Here is a 17548-nt window from a genome sequence, read left to right as displayed (position 1 = left end):
CTCGACCCTTCCCCCTCCCCAGTCCCTCCCCCCACCATTGTCCGTGTCCTTGGGTTGTGCATATATGCATATAAATTCTTTGGTTACTCTCTCCCCCTCCACCCACCCGCCCTCCTTCCTCCCTCTGACATTCGTCAGTCTGATCTATGCTTCCATGTCATTGAATCTGTTCTGTTCATCAGTTTATTAAGTTCTTTAGATTCCACATATAAGCGAGATCATGTGATGTTTGTCTTTCTCTGCCTGGCTTATTTCACTTAGCATAATATTCTCCAGGTCCATCCATACTGTCCCAAAGGGTATGAGATCGTTCTTTACAGCTGTGTAGTATTCCATGGTGTATCTATAATCAACTCTTGATTATCCTGAGACCTACTCTGTCTCCTAGTAGGGTTGGGGAGTTAGGTAGCAGCTAATTTATTACTGATTGCCTGTATCCTTCCCCAGTCTTGGCATAAAAGGAGCCTAGGTTGAGGGCTAGGCAGTGGAGGAGAGAGCTGAGATGATCTAAGGGGCATAGCTCCCAGCCTTTTACCCCAGCTTCAGCAGAGTAATTGGGTCTTTGTCACCTCCCCTTAAAGCCTAGGGTATTACTGGGTCTGCAGTCAATACTTGTTATCTCTACTTTTAAAGACTTTTTTTTTTTTTTATCTTTATTGATTTCAGAGAGAAGAAGGGAGAGAGAGATAGAAACATCAATAATGAGAGTCATTGATCAGCTGCTTCCTGCACACCCCTGACTGGGTGGGGATTGAGCCTGCAACCCGGGTCTTTTCCCCCCAGACCTCAATCTCCTGGATCATAGGTCGATGGTCAACCACTGAACCACACTGGCCAGGCTTTATTTCATTTTAAATAAAATACTTTTAAATTTGTTTGACCTCCCTCCCACCAATCAATCAGAAGTTGACTCTAGTTTTATTTCAGTTACAATTTTGGATTAATTGTGACTCCCATCTCCCATTACTTCAGTGTATTGAAAGCTGACCATAGGTATATTTATTAAAAGCTGTGCTTTATAATTTCCTTTTACTTTAAACATTTTTCAGTGTTGCTTAAAGCCTTTAAAGAGCAAATGATTGATCTAGTGTTTCCCATATAAACATGGTCTAGACTATTACTTGGAATCTTGGTATACATGACCCCTTCAGGGCCAGCATTCCACCCAATGGACTCTATACTGTCCTGGCTTTCTCCATACAAAGTTATAGTTCTCTATCAGGGTCTTGAAAGAAGGTTGCTACTAAAGCACCTGAAAAGGGGGATTCTGATTCACCATCAAAAGCTTAAGTGGTCTTGGACAACTCATGGATTTAGATCATATTTGTGATGCTTTTTTTTCTTTTTTCCTTACAGCCAAAGCTTCCATTACTTGCAGAATTTCCATCACAGCATTCCCAGTTTCCAATCTGCTCTTTATCTCATCAGACTTTTGATGGTCATTTTGGAGAAATCTACAGCTCCTACTCAGAACAAAGAAAAAATTGGTGATGGACCCAGATCCTCTTTTTTTCCTTCAGAAATAGGATTAATAACTCAAGCTTGTTAATTTGGGCTTCCTAGTACCTTGTGTGTTTTACATGCTAGTACCTTGTGTGTTTTACATGTAAATCCCTCCATAACTGTGGATGTGCCCTCTTGCTAAACTAAGGACATTTCCCCAGAAGGAGCTATGAGTGATCTCTGGTGACATTGCTTAGTGTGCATTTGGTTAGTTCAGTTGGCTAGATAATTTTGTTTCGCTTCTGTTATTCCTGTCCTGTCCTTTCATTTTATCTTACTTTTTTATTATATGAGACATTTGACAAGAAGAGACATAAACCATGAAGTTAATAAAATAGGAGGAAAAAGGGAAATCAGGATTAAAAGTAAAGAAAAGCCTGGCCCCATCCATGATTTTATTTTTCCTGTTAACTGTCTTTTATCATAGCTCTTGGAAGGCAGCTCATTGATTATACATCCTAATTGGCAACTCAGAAAGCAGGAAGAAAAGGCAAAACAATCCTTTGTTATCCCCTGTTGATTAAAAGGGGAAAGTTTGGTCTGAATCTGAGGCTACTGCTTATTGGCTTGCCCAGGAGGAACAAGATTGGCTTTTCCACTGCCTAGCAGCATTCCTTTTCTCTATGTATCTATGTGTGTGTCAAGATGGGGTTATAGGATAGGACATGTTGGGTCTTAGACAAATGCATTTATTTCTGATAGAAGGGCCAGTGGAACAGGTGCCCATGACAGCTTTTTCCAAATTGTCTGTTAGACCAGGAACTTTATAGTAAATAGAAAAGAATAATTCTTTTGATCAATACTCATCCCCAAAAGCCTGAAAAACAGAGGTCTATTTTCCGTGCATGAGATAACTTTGTCTTGTTTCTCCAACAGCTTCCCTGGCCAGACAGTTCCTCTGTCGGGTGTGGCCAAGTGGGGAAAAAGAGAAGAGCAGCATCCCTAATGACCAGCTCCATGCTTTGCTGAGGTGAGGTGCTCCATTTCTCTTCATGAGCCAAATAGCCTTCCATTTTGCCACTGTTGGGATCCCTCATCTGGTCAAAGACTGAGAAATTACCTTGGTTAGGGAGAGCTTGAAAGCAATGAAATAGATTTGAAATTAACAGAATTTAGTAAAGGTGGGTCATAAGATCCTATACAGGTATTCTTGTTTTCCATTGTCAGCTAGTTTCTTATTATTGAATCAAAGAGGAAGAGGAAGAGTCTGCAGTTGTATCCTGCCTTGTTAACCAGTGAATCAATTATTTATTGCGTACCATACCCAAGACACATTCATCACTTCCAAGATGTCTAACTGTATTTCTAATTGAGACATCATTTTCTTACCTCCTATCATGTCTCTGGAATCTTTATTAAAAAAAATTTTTATGGCAGTAGTTGTTTTAAATCTTAATATCTGGTAATAAGAAATCTTGACTTAGGAATTCTGTAACATGTGTTCATGCTCCTATGGCTCTCAATGCAGCATCTACCTAGAGCACACAGACAGTGTTCTGAAGGCCATCGAAGAGATTGCTGGTGTTGGTGTCCCAGAACTGATCAACTCTTCTAAAGATGCCTCTTCCTCCACGTTCCCTACACTGACCAGGTAAGGGAATTCTCTCCTCCAGTTCTTTCTCTAAGTTAGAATTTCACTGTCCAATATATGTAGTTTCCAAGTAAGTACCTTACTCTTCATCTGATTCTGATAGAGGTGCTAGGTACAATCATTCATTTAACACACAGAATGTCTACTATGCACTCTTTCCAAGGGGCTCTCATCCAGCCTGTGTGTAAGGACCTTACTGGAGAATGAATTTTTAGTCAATACAGTCTTAACAGGCAATGAGTAGTCACTAAACTTCTGTCAGTATTTTCATCCTTTAAATAGGAGATTATTTTTCCAATATTTTAACCACTTTTAGAAGGATAAAGTATATCTAATCATATATGTCTCAGTTGTGTGTGTTTTTAATCTTCACCTGAGGATATGTTTTTCCATAGATTTTAGAATGAGAGAAGTGGGGAGAGAGAGAGAGAAAGAGAGAGAAACATCAATGTCGTCAATCGGTTGCCACCCATGTGCGCCCTGACCAGGAATGGAGCCTTCCACCCTTCCATGCATGGGACAACACTCTAACCACTGAGCAACACTGTCCAGGGCTCACTTAATGGGTTTTGTGTCTCATAATATTAATAGTTACTTTATATTCATATTTATCTCATTTGATCCTTTTGAGGACTTTGTGAGGTATAAGTATCATTAATCCTATTTTAATGTTGAGGAAAATGAGGGTTAGAAAGGGAACTTGCTTAAGCTTATACAGGCAATAAAGTAAATAATGGAACTAGGACCTTAAAGTTGGATCTTCTCACCACTACTTCACTGCTCTTTCTATACCATCACACTATCTCCCTTCCAAAAGTTAATTCCATTGTTTCATAGGCCATCTTTTTGGGCTCATTTCTAAATTCTTATCACTTCCCCATCCTCTTACAGTGGACCCCAGTGAAAGGACATTCAGAGAGGTAGGGAAGGAAATGACTTTTGATTCCTTGGCTTCTTCCCAGGAAGTTCTTTCTAACCAGTGCATCATTGTGTGGGCATGCATGCTGTTCCCCTCTTCTAGGCACACCTTTGTCATTTTCTTCCGTGTGATGATGGCTGAACTAGTGAAGACAGTCAAAGGTCTTCAGGCTGGCACAGCAGCAGACTCTCAGCAGGTGAGTCAAATACTCCCACTCCAAGAAGTAGATTTGGATTACAGTTAAGTCCTCAATGTCGTTGATTGGTTCTTGGAAACTGCACCCGTAAGTGAAACTTTGTATAACTAAACCAGTTTTACCATAGTCTAATTGATATAAACAAGAATTAAGTTCTTACAGCATATTTCTGGTCATCAAAACATTACCAAACTTCTAAATAAAGACCCAAAACACTTCTAATATTAAACATTGAAATAAATGTGAGCTCTACATATATTTAAGAAAGATTAATAAAAGCAAGTAAGATAATTATTTTCCAACCTGCTTTTACCAGTTCAGAATCGGAATGGCCGGAGCCAGTCCTGGCAGCTCAGGGTGCAAGAAGGGAATCCACCCTGGACGGGAGTCCCTTCCATCTCAGGGCTGTCTGTCTGTCTGTCTGTCTCTCTCTCTCTCTCTCTCTCACACACACACACACTCTCTCACTCACTCAGACTGGGACATTAAACATGCCAATTAAGCTAATGCACACACCTTTGGGATGTGGGAGGAAACCAGAGTACCTGGAGAAGACCTATTCAGACATGAGGAAAATGTGCAAACTGCACACACAAAGTGGCAACAGAATGACATTAAATGAAACCTGTTATTCAAGGATCTGCTGTATTTCCTTGGGTCCAGGGTTTCTCCTAAGCTATTTTCTTTGATTTACTGAGATCAAGGATTTTTTTCCCCAAAGATCTCCTGGCTTAATTTCCTTTCCTTCTGGTTGGAGGTGAGGATTGGGCTCTGTTTTCCCTGGTTACTGCACAGGGAAAAGCTTGGACTGCTCCATAGGCCCTAGCTCTAGAAAAAATGTCTTTGGTTGCAGCTTCATGTGTCTGGCAGTGTGCTACTTGTGAGCTAGCATAAGGTGAGCAAGCCTATTTGAGATGCAGTGGTCCTGGGCCTTGGTAGCCTGCTAACCAGAACTATGCTAGAACCACTAAGAGCACAGGGTAGCTTAGGAAATCAGAGAAGCCACAGGGACCTAATAGCCAGTAGATATATTTCAGAGACTTTTTCCACCTGGAAATTACTGAAAAGGAGTCATTTTATTAGAAAGTCTCTATAAGGTACCCTGACATTATATACTAGGGCCTCAGAACCATCTTAGGGATGCACTAGTTGTCATATCTTTTTAGGAGGATAATTGGCTTAAATCTTTGGATAGTTACAGGATTCAAGAACCATGTATTAGTAGTAGTATAGAAAGAGACAAAGTTTGTTGTGATTCAGAGGTGCCTGTATATTTGGCTGCCCCCAGATTCATGAAGAGAAGCTCCTCTACTGGAACATGGCTGTCCGAGACTTCAGTATCCTCATCAACCTGATAAAGGTGAATATGGAGGCTCGACTCATCTCACTGGCTGACTGCAGAAACCAACCTTCCTCTTTATCATCTGTGCCACAGTACTTAATATTTAATGGCTCCTTCCACGTGTCATTCCCCCACTCTCTCTCACCTTGGGTCCTCTGTCATCTGGCAACATACCCCACTGTCTCCCTCTTCCAACGCAGAATGCCTTCGTTATCCTTCAACATACTCTGCTCTCACCCACTCCATGATTTTGCTCAGGCTGTTCCCCAGCTTCGACTGTTGTACTCTCCACCTCTTAGCCACTCCTTCTTATGGCTTCAGTTCAAGGCTTTTGACTCTACAATGCCCTCTTCTTAACATCCCCATTTGGAATCAATTACTTGTTCCTTTTTGCTCCCCACTATCTTTTCTCGAAATTTAATTGTGGTGATTACTTTATTTTGCTTTGTTATTAATTTAACTGTTGACAGGCCTTCTTCATTTTAGAATTCTCTACAACACCCAGAGCTGTGCTTTGCACAATAAGAGGCTGGGGTGCTCAATGGAGCAGACCTCAGCTTTGGTTTCTTGCCTTTCACCTCTCCAGGTGTTTGATAGTCGTCCTGTTCTGCATGTATGTCTAAAGGTGAGTGGCTAACCGGGGCCCTCTTTGGTATTTATTCTTCCTGTGGGGCTCTCTAGAGAGGGCCTCAGCTGGGAGGAATTGCTTAATACTTCGCTCACAAGCCAGAGTCTGTGGAACCTGAGCTAACAGGTAGTAGTGTAGGAAAGACAGTGGGTACATTTTCCTATACTAGTTGGATAACTAGAGAAACCCATTTTCCTATGAGTTTGAAAACTCGGTTCAAGTCTTAGAACTAAGAGGAGTGGCTTCGCTCCCTACCATTTCTTCCCAGGCAACAAGGAGGAAGGAGGAGTACATGATTCCTCTTTTTAAAGCTCATGGTGGCTTCATAAACGTGAGCACTGATATTCTCATAACTGCTGAACTCCTCTCTCAATTGAAAAGCCCATATTAGCCCTAGATTTGATGGTACACCGAGTGGGTTAAGAGCTAGTGAATGTTATGGGGAGAATGCTTTTTCCCTATTCCTGATATTCCTTCCAAGTGGATGTCACCCCATTCTTACCTCCTGCCCTCTCACTTTTTACTCCACCCTGATGCCAGTGTGGGAGATGAGTGAGTAGGGAGAGTGATTTATCTGATTGGCAAATTTGGGAATTGGGCATGTACTTTCTTGGCTCTACCCAATTTTTTCTTCTTGGGAGTAAGTTGTCCTCAGGAAGCTGGGATTCACCTTTGTTCTTCTGCACCCTCATTCTTAAGTTGAGCAAGGCCCCTACCCATTGGCTGTGTCTAGGGTAGATAAATCTGCCTAATTCTAAGTTTAGTTAGCAGACCCATTTAGTTTTGCATTGAGCTACATTCTCCAAATTAACGTTTTGGACCCCTCCCAATTTATTTTTTATGCACAAAGAAAAGAAAATATGTGGATGATGTTATGCTGCCTCAGACAGGGAACTTTTAGGGTGAAAGACCTTAGCTAGTGTCATCATCAGTGTTTCTTTTCTCTTCAGTATGGGCGTCTCTTTGTGGAAGTATTTCTGAAGCAGTGTATGCCGCTCCTAGACTTCAGTTTTAGAAAACACCGGGTAAGAATTGAGGGAAGAGAGCACAAACATTCTCTATATGGTGTGTTCAGAAGATACATCCATAGTGATTCCTGGTCTGGGCATGGGGGCAGTCCCCTTGCCCAGGTTCTGGGCCACAGTTCTACTTGGGCACCTTTGGTCCACTTCAGCCATCACCAGAGATGCCCATTTAGATGGAATATTCCAAAATAGACTGAGCTGAGACTCCATCTGATTGAAGCCCACCTCCCTGCTTCTCCAGATATGGGGGTCGTCATTCCTTATAGCTTGATTTTATTGTGTTGCTGCACTCCCAGGACTTAATATATCAGTGGTTGTTTGTCTATTCTTTTGTGCTTCTCTGGGTCTACTTTCAGGAATAATAATTTTTTTTTTTAAGAGCTTATTTGTTTCATAAACTCTTTGCTGTTATAATGGATAGTCTTGAGAGTTTTTTTAGCCAAGTGGGATCCAGGGCTAGAGTAGTGAAATCAGGATAGAAACAGGTGATTTTTTTACACATATTTAGCAAATTGAACTTTGGAAAACACTCACAATATTTGGTTGGTGTCTCATAACCCAGAAAGAGAGGAGGAAGGACAGCTAGATAGCACTTCTATTTAGGGCCAAATTAAGGCAATTATTGATATATAGCTAGAACCTGCAAGGTTTATCCTTTTTGGAGCCCTTGATTGCAAGGATATCTTGCATCTAAAATGAAATGAGAGGCCCAGACAGCATGGTTCAGTGGATGAGCATTGACCTATGACCCAGGAGATCGGAGGTTCGATTTCCAGTCAGGGCACATGCCCGGGTTGCAGGCTCAGTCCCCAGTAGGGGGCGTGTAGGAGGCAGCCGATCAATGACTCTCTCATCATCGATGCTTCTATCTCTCTCTCCCTCTCCCTCTCTCTCTCTGAAATCAATAGATATATTTAAAATAAAAAAATAAAATGAAATGAGAGCATTTCAAATGGCATTTATGAATTTTGTTGGTTATAGGAAGATGTTCTGAGCTTACTGGAAACCTTCCAGATGAACACAAGGCTGCTTCATCACCTGTGTGGGCATTCCAAGGTAAGAGGGAAAGCAGATCACATCACCAGCCTGCTTGTTGGCTTCATCAGCAGTTGTGATTAGGAGATATACAGGCTTCAGTTCCTTCTTCGTTTTGTACCCATCTAGAGCCTTTATTTCTGGGACCATGTCTGTCCAAAGGTAGTGTATTCAAAGTGGTCAAATCCTTAGGTGCTGGTTAAGATAGGGCCATCATCTAGACAGGAGTTTCTGCATCTAAAATTTGACTCAAAATCCATAACCCTATTTCCTTCTTTGATGAGAGAGATGGAATGTTGTTGGTGGATATGTTACTGCTACAAAATACATGGGGTAGGAGGAATATTATGTAAGGGATGATTCTGCAGGAGAGAAGAGGTGGTTCTAAAAGTAGCTATCTTGCATTGGCCCATGTGGCTCAGTGGTTAGAGCATCGGCCTCTGCACCAAAGGGTCGAGAATTAGATTCCTAGCCAAGGGCAGGTACCTCGGTTGCAGGTTTCGCCCCTGCCCCCCATCAGAGTACGTGCAGGAGGCAACCAGTCAGTATATCTGTCACATCAATGTTTCCCTCCCTCCCTCCCTCCCTCCCTCCCTCCCTCCCTCCCTCTCTCCCTTTCTCCCCCTCTTCCCCTCCCCTTCCTTCTGCTTTCTCTGAAAAGCAATGGAAAAAATTTCCTTGGGTGAGGATTAACAAAAAAATAAAATAAAAATAGCTATCTTTAGCACTTTCCAACTGTACTACTTAACTTGTCAAGGAACACATCTATCTCCTGTGAGAACATTTTAGCATTAAAGGACTTTTCCACTTGCAGACTACAGTTGAAACATTGTCCCTTTTTGTCTGAAGGGGCACAGAACCATAGAGTTCTGCAGTCACTGGCAAACCAAGTGATTTTTGGATCCAGTATTTATTACTCACCTCCTCCCCAGTGCTAACTTTAGAAGGTACTGAAGAGTGAAATTTTAAGGACTCTCTCAGCTAAACAGGGCTACTCTCCATTATTTAATATCAGTGTAATACATACTCAAGAATATTTTAGGTAAGTTCATTGATAATTGGTTAATAAGAGGTTATGAAGAGGAACCTAGAGGTGTTGGTGGTATGTCTTCTGAGCTCTCTTAGCTTGAAGGACAGCTGCTATTCTCTTCAGAGTACTCTGCCAAACTACTGCTGTTTGATGGAACATTTCTCTGGCCTATACTGGCAGGACTTATGCTCTTATACAGTGTTCAAGATGTCAGGAATGCAAAAGTTTCTGTATAGGAAATGTCAGTGCATGATGAGAAACCCAGATGAGTTAGATGCATTTGTTTCCATTCAGATTCATCAGGACGTGAAACTCACCAAACATGTGCCTTTTCTCAAAAAGACCCTGGAGCTGTTAGTTTGCAGAGTGAAAGCCATGCTTGTCCTCAACAATTGCAGGGAGGCTTTCTGGCTGGGCAATCTCAAAAACCGGGACTTGCAGGTAAGCCTGGGGCCCTGCTAGCGATAATCTCCTATTCCCTTTCTTTGGAGAGCATTGGAAGGTATGTAAGGGAGGCCACCTAAGCCCTGCCCTTGTCAGTAAGAGTGCTTTTCTCTTAGTCTGGGCCATTTAGCTCTTTAAGTTAGGGTACATTGCTTAAGGGCCCTGGCCACAGGCTGCACCCCTCATCCCAACTAGCGAAGGTGCCAAAACATGCCACTGATACAAACAAGGACTCAGATATAGAGGAGCCAGATTGATAAAACCTCTCTCCAGCCAGGGAGGTACCTTTAAGTCCTGCTGAGTGTAGATTCATAACAACATTTTTGTATATGGACAAACTTTTAAAAATTATTTTTTGTTTTTTTTTTAAACGTTTGTCTTATTCCTGAAATTATTCTATGGCTGATTTTAACAAGTGAGCATTTCTAAGGTCTTTCAGTCGTTTCGACTGACTGAAATTTCATGTTGCTTATAGTGCTGCTTTGAAGTTACAGCATTTTTCAAGTAGGGTCCAAGCCCTTCTTAATCATGCTTACAATATCTGAGTTTTATAATCTTATATTTGAAAACAAAATAGCATCCTAGAGAATTAGCTTGCTTTCTTCACATCAACCTTCTGAGGTAGATACTATTGTTTTCATAAGAAAATTGAAGCTCAGAGAGGTTAAGTAATTTACCTAAAGTCATTCAGCAATAAGTGAGTGGAGCCAAGGTTTGAGTCCAGACAGTCCTGTTCCAAAGTTGATGTTCTTAAACCACTTCAGTATACTGTCCTTCAGCGTCTACATGGCCGTTCGTGGTTGGTGTATTGGTGCTCATATACCTTAAGGTATTTGGGAAATTTTAGAATTATATTCAACATTAACTGAAAGAGTCTGGCCTTATAAAATCTAGTATGATATTAGAATACAAAGGTGGATTTTTTGTAAAAACTACCTATTGTGTCAGAGCCACTCACATCTCAGAAACCTTGGGTTGATTATCACTTTTCTAGATGCTGGATCACAGTTTGGTGCCCATGTTTGACCATGTTTGAATGGCTAGAATATCTTCCTTTGTATTGCCTGTAAACTAAGCGTTTCTCCCCTGGAGACCCCAAATGTGATCACTTTAAACCCCGTTTGTCTTGGCCCATCACATTTAGGGTGAAGAGATTGTATCCCAGAATTCCCAGGAAAGCACAGCAGATGAGAGTGAAGATGACACATCATCTCAGGTCTCCAAGAACAAAGCAACAAAGGTATCTCTGCATAAGGCAGCAGAGTGTGGCACTGATGTTGCATTTTCTTAATTATTTTGAGTTAGTAAAGAGTGCAAAAGTTTCTGTTTCTGTTTATACTCAAAGACTTCTACACCTATCTCCATTCCCCCCAAAAAGGCTTCTGTGCTTATGAGTTCTGTGGGGGATAGGAAGAAGTCCTCACAATCTTAAAATCACTCTTGAGTATCTCAAGTTGTGGCATGTGTTATAGAGTTGCAAATTCCCTTCCATTATAACCTATTTTCCCTGAATTCATGTCTGAAATCATTTTAGAGGAGAGAAAAGAAGGTCAGAATGTTCTCTGAGTATTGAGACGAATGAGTTAAACCATTTAAACATTGCTTTACTATATAAAATAGAAATGTGAATACATTTGGTGAAAGCACAAAATCAAAAGCTACCACTACTGAGAACAAAATAAGGAGAGAGGTCCTTATTCTTTTCTGGGCTACTGCAGATACTTTTAAAACTTTAAGGAGCCTGGCTGGGCGTGGCTCAGCGGTTGAGCATCGACCTAGGATCCAGGAGATTACGGTTCGATTCCCAGTCAGGGTACATGCCCAGGTTGCAGGCTTGATCCCCAGTCAGGGGCATGCAAGAGGCAGCTGATCAGTGACTATCATCATTGATGTTTCTCTCTCTCTCCCTCTCCCTTCCTCTCTCTGAAATCAATAAAGACATACTTAGAAATGTACAAACAAAAAAAACTTTAAGGAAAGCTAGAGAAAAATATATGTGTTTTCAACATTTTGGTACAATTCAGCTGAGTTACGGACACCAAGAAACTCAGATTTAAGAACCTCTGCTGTGGAGCCTCTCTTTAATGAGATTTGAGGCTGCTGCAGAAATATCATCTATTATAAAAAATTATATTGTCCTCTGAATAGTACACCTCTCTACCTTTTTCTCATAAAAAAAAAAAACCTGACACAGACAATATCTTGTTAGTTCGATACTTTCTTCTAACCTCCCTCCCAGATTAGAGTTGCAGGCCAGAGAGAATTTGATGCTGGATTCCTGTTGATATACAGCAGAATTTTTCATTTTAACAGACATTTCATTCTATAGTAAATGCCCACTGTGTTCCTATGTCACATACGTGCAGTAGAGCAGGAGGACCATGGCTTATTTTTAAATTATGCTAATTTGGTTGTTGCAGAATGGCATAAATCAGCTTCAAATGGTGTTCCTCCATGGTCTTGGCTTAGAGGTTATGGTAAAAAATGAGGGAGACTCATTTTTCAAATGAATGGTTTAAAACCTATTATTTGTTGTAAATTGATACATTGCAATTTTAAATCCTGTGAGAGCAGTATTGTAATTCACAGGGTCACCCAGATAAATGCTTAAAGGATAAGTATTTAATTATCCTTTGTCCCTTAGGGTGGTGAAGAAGATGAAGCAAGTGATGGAGAAAAGGAGCAAGATAGTGATGAGACTGATGACGACTCTGATTAGACCACAGAAAGACTGATGCCTCCTCATCTCTGCCAGCCTCAGCATTTTGTGTTCAGAGTTTGAAATCTGCTGTCTAGCTTTCTCACCAGAAACATCCTATTTTGTCCTTAAAGTGGGGGCTTTATTGAATCAACTTAAGAGTGAATTTTATAGATCGTCTGTCATCACCCTGGCTCAGGATTCCAGTGTAGCATTACTTACCAGTCTGGGTAAACATGGCAGTGCTCTGCTGCAGAGTAGCCATGATTCTGGGCTTTGGGAGCTAGTTTTGGATTTATGTTAGAATTTTGGTTTGTACCAATGTTACAAATAAATTGTTTTAAGTTCTGCTTCAGATACTTCTTTTCCACTTTCTGGATTTCCTTCAGTAGACAAGGATTAGATGAAATTGAATTGGGTTTTCAGTAGAGAAATAATGACCCCTGGTGCCAGCATCAGTTCTACCAACTAAAATCATGTTTCCTGTTGTAAGGACTACCTTTCTTTGAGATGAGAAGATCTTTGTGTTCTTTTTAGAGGAGTGATGAATTTCTTGTCAGTGTTTAAAGAAAGTGAAAAGGAATATTTGACTGCTTTCAAAAAAATTTTGGTTGTCATGTAGATATGAGACAGGGGGAAAAGGCATCATCAAACTCTTGTCGATTTTGTATATGTAATGTTTATTTTCACATTATTCTGAGTTATACCTGTAATCTAGTTACAACTATGTACAAAATTACTTGTAGTTTATTAGAAATATAGCATTAGGAATGCACTTCAGCTAAAATGGGAAGTCTCACGTCTTCAGCCAGAAAGCCCATTTTCAGTGCTGCTACCAAGTTCTTTCTTCCTGGGCTATAAATATTTATTAATATTTGTTAATTTTTTTGGTACTTTCTTATAATATTTGTTAATATTTCTATCCACTTTTGTCTTCTCCAGTGGTATTAGGATGTGGCAGATTAGGTTTTTTTGTTGTTTTGGTGGAGGAGGTTTTTCTTTTTTAAAATTAATCCTTGACCCACATATAGATTTTTGACCACCTTCATCCTCACTTATATAAAAACTGATGTCTCCTTCCTTTACACCCCTTGATTTCCCCAGTTCATTGCGGTATTAGATGTTTAAGTGAGTTCACACTAGGCTTGTTTATATGGTTTGTTTAATGGTTCTTTATCACATGTACATGTCAATGTTAATTTGACTCTTTTAAATGGTTGTTCAACATTACAATGGAAATTTTTCTCCCTTGCTCTGCCACTGGCCCTTTTTTGGAGGGGAAGGGAAGAAAGGGACTCCTGAATTTTCACTGCTTGACAGAAAAGCAAGATAGTTGGGGCAATGTCAGTTTCCTTTACATCGATGGGTTTCTGCAAGCTTCAGGCAGATAGCAAAGGGCATGGTGTAAGGAACGGGAATCAGATGGGGACCCTTTACTTGGAGTGTTGCAAGGCAAAGGTACACTTCTTGTACGTTGCATACAGCAAGAGGATAGAGCGCAGCATCTGTTTGCACATGGTCACTGTCATCTGAATCTGAGGTTCCTTAAGTCCAGTGGGCCACTGGTGCTCCCGGCTGATGATTTTGCAAAAGGCTGACTTGTCTGAAACTCTGAAGGTCCCAGTCCACTTTGGAGGCTGAGCCGTGATGACCCTGCCAAAGACTGAATCCACTCCACTGAGACGGACAGGCTGGGGCTTCCTGACCAGCCCTTTCTTGTTGTTTATGGTTCGGAGCTCTGATGTGTGGCAGGGTAACTTGGGACTCACCCCAGGTTCCAGCAATGGGCTGTCTAGGACTAGAGTGACTTCTTGAAAGCACAGCTGCACTTCAAGGTCAGAAGGGGTGTGTGGGAAGCAGGGGGAAGCCCTAAAGGGGTGCTTGGAAGAAGGTGTAGGTGTTGTGTGCCGCAGCCATTGGAAGCTCTCATCCAGTGGGGTCCATGGTGACCAGAGCTGGTATCCTGCCATTGATAGTTCTAAAGGAAAGGAATCAGAACATGGAATTTCCCTAGCATGGTTTTGGTGAGGGCATGGCCGTTCAAATTCACATCTTTTTGTCTCACATTAACTTCAACTTACTCTAGTTCCCATGAACAGATTCCAATAGATGTTAGGATACTAGTATCTCTATAAAGGGTAGTAAGGGATGGTAACAAGTATTGAATCTGTCAAGTGCTATGTGTACTAAAATTTTATTAAACCTTATCACAAGTCTCTGAAGGTAGGTTTTAACCCATTTTACAGATGAGGAAATACAGGGGTGGGCAGAAATAAGTTAATAAATAATACAATAATTAATAAATAAGAATACAAGAATAAACTTTTCATATACTCACAACTGTAAACCTACCTTTGCCCACTCCTGTAGATTAATTCTAAATGGAGCATCCCACTTCACCATTAGGACCTGTGCTGTGTTGATAACTGCGAAAGACAGAATCTATACCTCTGAGGTTGCAGAGGTGCTGGCACTTCATGATGAGACATTAATTGTGGTTAGAAGCTCAGAAAGGCCACATCTTACCAGATATCTGGGAATCTGAATCCCATGTACTTTATACCAGTGGTTATCAAAGTATGATCCCAGGACTAGTACCTTCAGCATCACCTGGGAACATGGTAGAAATGCAAATATTTGGCCCCCACATCATACCTATAGAATCAGAAACTGGGGGTAGGGCCTTGCAATTTGTGCTTAAGCAAACCCTCTGGGGATTCTGATGTACTTACAGTTTGAGAATTTACACTGTTCCTTTTAAGGAACTTCAGCTTTCATAATTCCTAATTATGAAGACAGTCTCCTCTTGGCCCTAAAAACCTGTTTTCTGACACAAGGGAGCCATTCTTTCAGAACCCTGAGCTACTTAATTTAAGTTCCATCTCAGAGAAATTACACCAGGCTGGGAGGAAAAAGTTTTCAAAGACCAGTCTAAAAATTTCTAAAGATTTTCCTGGTTCTTCTAGGTGTGTTTTGTTTTCTTATCTATGGGAGCCCCACTGTGTAAGAACTTTATTTTTCTGAAGATAAAGGGCTGGGAGGATGTTGCTGACTCAAAATGTATCTGAGTAGAATTTAGGTCTTCCGTCAATCTATCTTAAAATTCTCCTGAATTCAGGAGAAGCTAACATTTTTTTTTCCATCATGCACTATTATGTTAAAGGACATAGCAGATCCCTTTTCTTTTTAGCCAAGTGTATTTCTCTGTCCCTTCTCCCACAAAAGGGAACAGCCACAGATTTGATTCCATATAGTAATGCTGTGAAAAGTTGACACCACCATAGTTTGTGAGACAGTAAAGTTCATTTTGTAACAGGAATTGGTGACATTTCAAACCAGAAGACCTGCCCCAACAATGGTTAGTTTAGAGGTTTGTTGATTTCCTCCAACTGTTGTGTTACTCCTGACCTATGCACGTCCTTTTACATACTGTGTTCAAATGTCTGGGCTGCTTTAGGATGAGAAACTGACACCCAGGAGATGCTTATCTATTCCAAACAGCTTCTGATCCTTGAGATCATGATCCTGAGAGCATACATCCAAGATCAGTGCTACTCTGGTACACTACCATGGCAAGACGGGGTGGAGGGTGTTAACATCTCTGAACATGACCCAAAAAAGTATTTCATCCCAGCATCCTTTTCCTGACTCACCTAAAAGCAAAAAGGTTCAGAGGTGTTTAAAAAAAAAGGCTTTGTCAGATATCCAGTCTAAGTATTCTGCAGAACCAACATGGGATGAAAAGGGCTTCTGGCCCTAGGTCTTTCCACCACTTTGACGCTAGGTTTACATAAAGATGGTTCACCAACCCCCACCCCTACCGGCACCCCCACCCGCACCCCCACCCCCACCCCCACTGACCGGAACTCACCGTCATCCACTCCAAGAGGGACTGAACCAGGAAGTCTGTTCAAGCTGCTCTAATAACTCCCAGAGAGGGAACACCTTGTTCTGGCCAAAAAGGTTTCCCCTTCATACCATTCCTCCGGTTCCAAAGAACCGGGTCCCCCAATGTCCCCACCTGGGAAAGAGGAAGGCAACGTCAAAGTGCCGCTGAGGTCCTTGTAAACTGCGATCCCAAGGGACTGGAGCTGCCCGTTGTTGGGGGAGCTTCCATCCCAGCCGGAAAAAGCGGCTTGTCCCCCGGAGGTCCCTACCCCGGGGCCTGGGTGAGACAGCTCTGGCTGAGGAGGCGGAGGTGGCGGTGGGAGCCTAGGCCGGTCCCACCATCTGAGCTGGGGGCTCACCTGCTGAACTCCACAGCCATACGCTCCAGAGTGGCGGCTGCTGTTCCTGGGTCGCATCTTTCCTCCACCGGGCGCCTAGCAACGGCCTTTGTGACCCAGGACCGCGGGGTGAGTGATCCCCAGCCATGCGTGGGGGCGGGGAGGCTTGAACACCCTGCCCCCACCCCACCCCTGGCTGGGGGGTGTCTGGGCTGGACTCCCCACTGCCACCTCCTTGGAATGCCAGGTTCAAGAATCAGCCTTCAGGAGTACAGGTTCGAATCCTGCCTCCTATTCCGTCTCCCACCTCCCTACTTGCCACACGGCTGCTTCTTTGATCTAGTTGCAGAGCACAGGCACGCCCACTTCAAAGGGTGTAGTCAGGGACGTGCATAAAAATCCCGGACCTGTAATTAGTATTAAAAGTCTTTATTAACAACCCCTGCTTCGTAGGTGTTAAGGCAGTTCTGAACACCCAGAGTTCTGTTTTGTCGCTGCATTGGAATGATCCCAATGCAAGGACACAGAATTTATAAATGCTCCCCTATCAAGAGCAAGAAGAAAGATACATGTCTCTTTCCCTTGACTTCCTGACTGAAAACCTTTCTCTGCCTTCTATTAGACCTCAGAAAGATGATGCTGTCCCATTCTCACAAAGCTGAAAAACTGACCCTTTCATCATAGTGAGAGTGATCTGACAACTATGACAGCATCACTCAAACAATTACCCTGGACCACTGAGGGAAGACAGATCTACCCAGATGATTCCTATATCCCTGGTGCCTGGCTATCCCAGTGCCTGGCAGTGTGCAAGAAGTATTTGCAGGAGGAATTAACTAATGGCCCATCTGCCCTTCTCTTAAACACCGAGAAGTTGCCCTTGCACTTTGGGAACTGCAGAACACAGCACA

The 17548-nt window shown here is 42.0% G+C and overlaps 2 protein-coding genes across 2 annotated transcripts in view; one reads left to right on the top strand and one right to left on the bottom strand.

Moving 5' to 3' along the window:
* FANCD2 (FA complementation group D2) overlaps nucleotides 1–12766 on the top strand; it is a 57603-nt gene extending 44837 nt beyond the window's left edge. Inside the window, exons 34-44 of the mRNA XM_016209939.2 lie at nucleotides 1357–1487; nucleotides 2380–2473; nucleotides 2972–3094; nucleotides 4116–4209; nucleotides 5498–5569; nucleotides 6138–6176; nucleotides 7130–7204; nucleotides 8186–8260; nucleotides 9564–9710; nucleotides 10858–10953; nucleotides 12358–12766. Of these exons, the coding sequence (XP_016065425.2) occupies nucleotides 1357–1487; nucleotides 2380–2473; nucleotides 2972–3094; nucleotides 4116–4209; nucleotides 5498–5569; nucleotides 6138–6176; nucleotides 7130–7204; nucleotides 8186–8260; nucleotides 9564–9710; nucleotides 10858–10953; nucleotides 12358–12432 (1021 nt within the window). The 3' untranslated portion in view covers nucleotides 12433–12766. The remainder of the gene's footprint in view (nucleotides 1–1356; nucleotides 1488–2379; nucleotides 2474–2971; nucleotides 3095–4115; nucleotides 4210–5497; nucleotides 5570–6137; nucleotides 6177–7129; nucleotides 7205–8185; nucleotides 8261–9563; nucleotides 9711–10857; nucleotides 10954–12357) is intronic.
* A 1078-nt stretch (nucleotides 12767–13844) lies between these two features.
* On the bottom strand, nucleotides 13845–16730 carry FANCD2OS (FANCD2 opposite strand). The gene is made up of 3 exons (XM_087824651.1): nucleotides 16659–16730; nucleotides 16357–16432; nucleotides 13845–14389 (listed from the first exon to the last, which is right to left on the bottom strand). Exons 1-3 carry the CDS (start codon nucleotides 16713–16715, stop codon nucleotides 13845–13847), a joined length of 678 nt encoding a protein of 225 aa, XP_087680777.1. The 5' UTR covers nucleotides 16716–16730.
* Between the last annotated feature and the right edge of the window lie 818 nt (nucleotides 16731–17548).

This window comes from Miniopterus natalensis, chromosome 15 (genome assembly GCF_054644295.1).
Source record: "Miniopterus natalensis isolate mMinNat1 chromosome 15, mMinNat1.hap1, whole genome shotgun sequence".
NCBI lineage: Eukaryota > Metazoa > Chordata > Mammalia > Chiroptera > Miniopteridae > Miniopterus > Miniopterus natalensis.
Note: the sequence above shows the minus strand (reverse complement) of the source record. Positions and strands in the feature narration are given on the sequence as shown.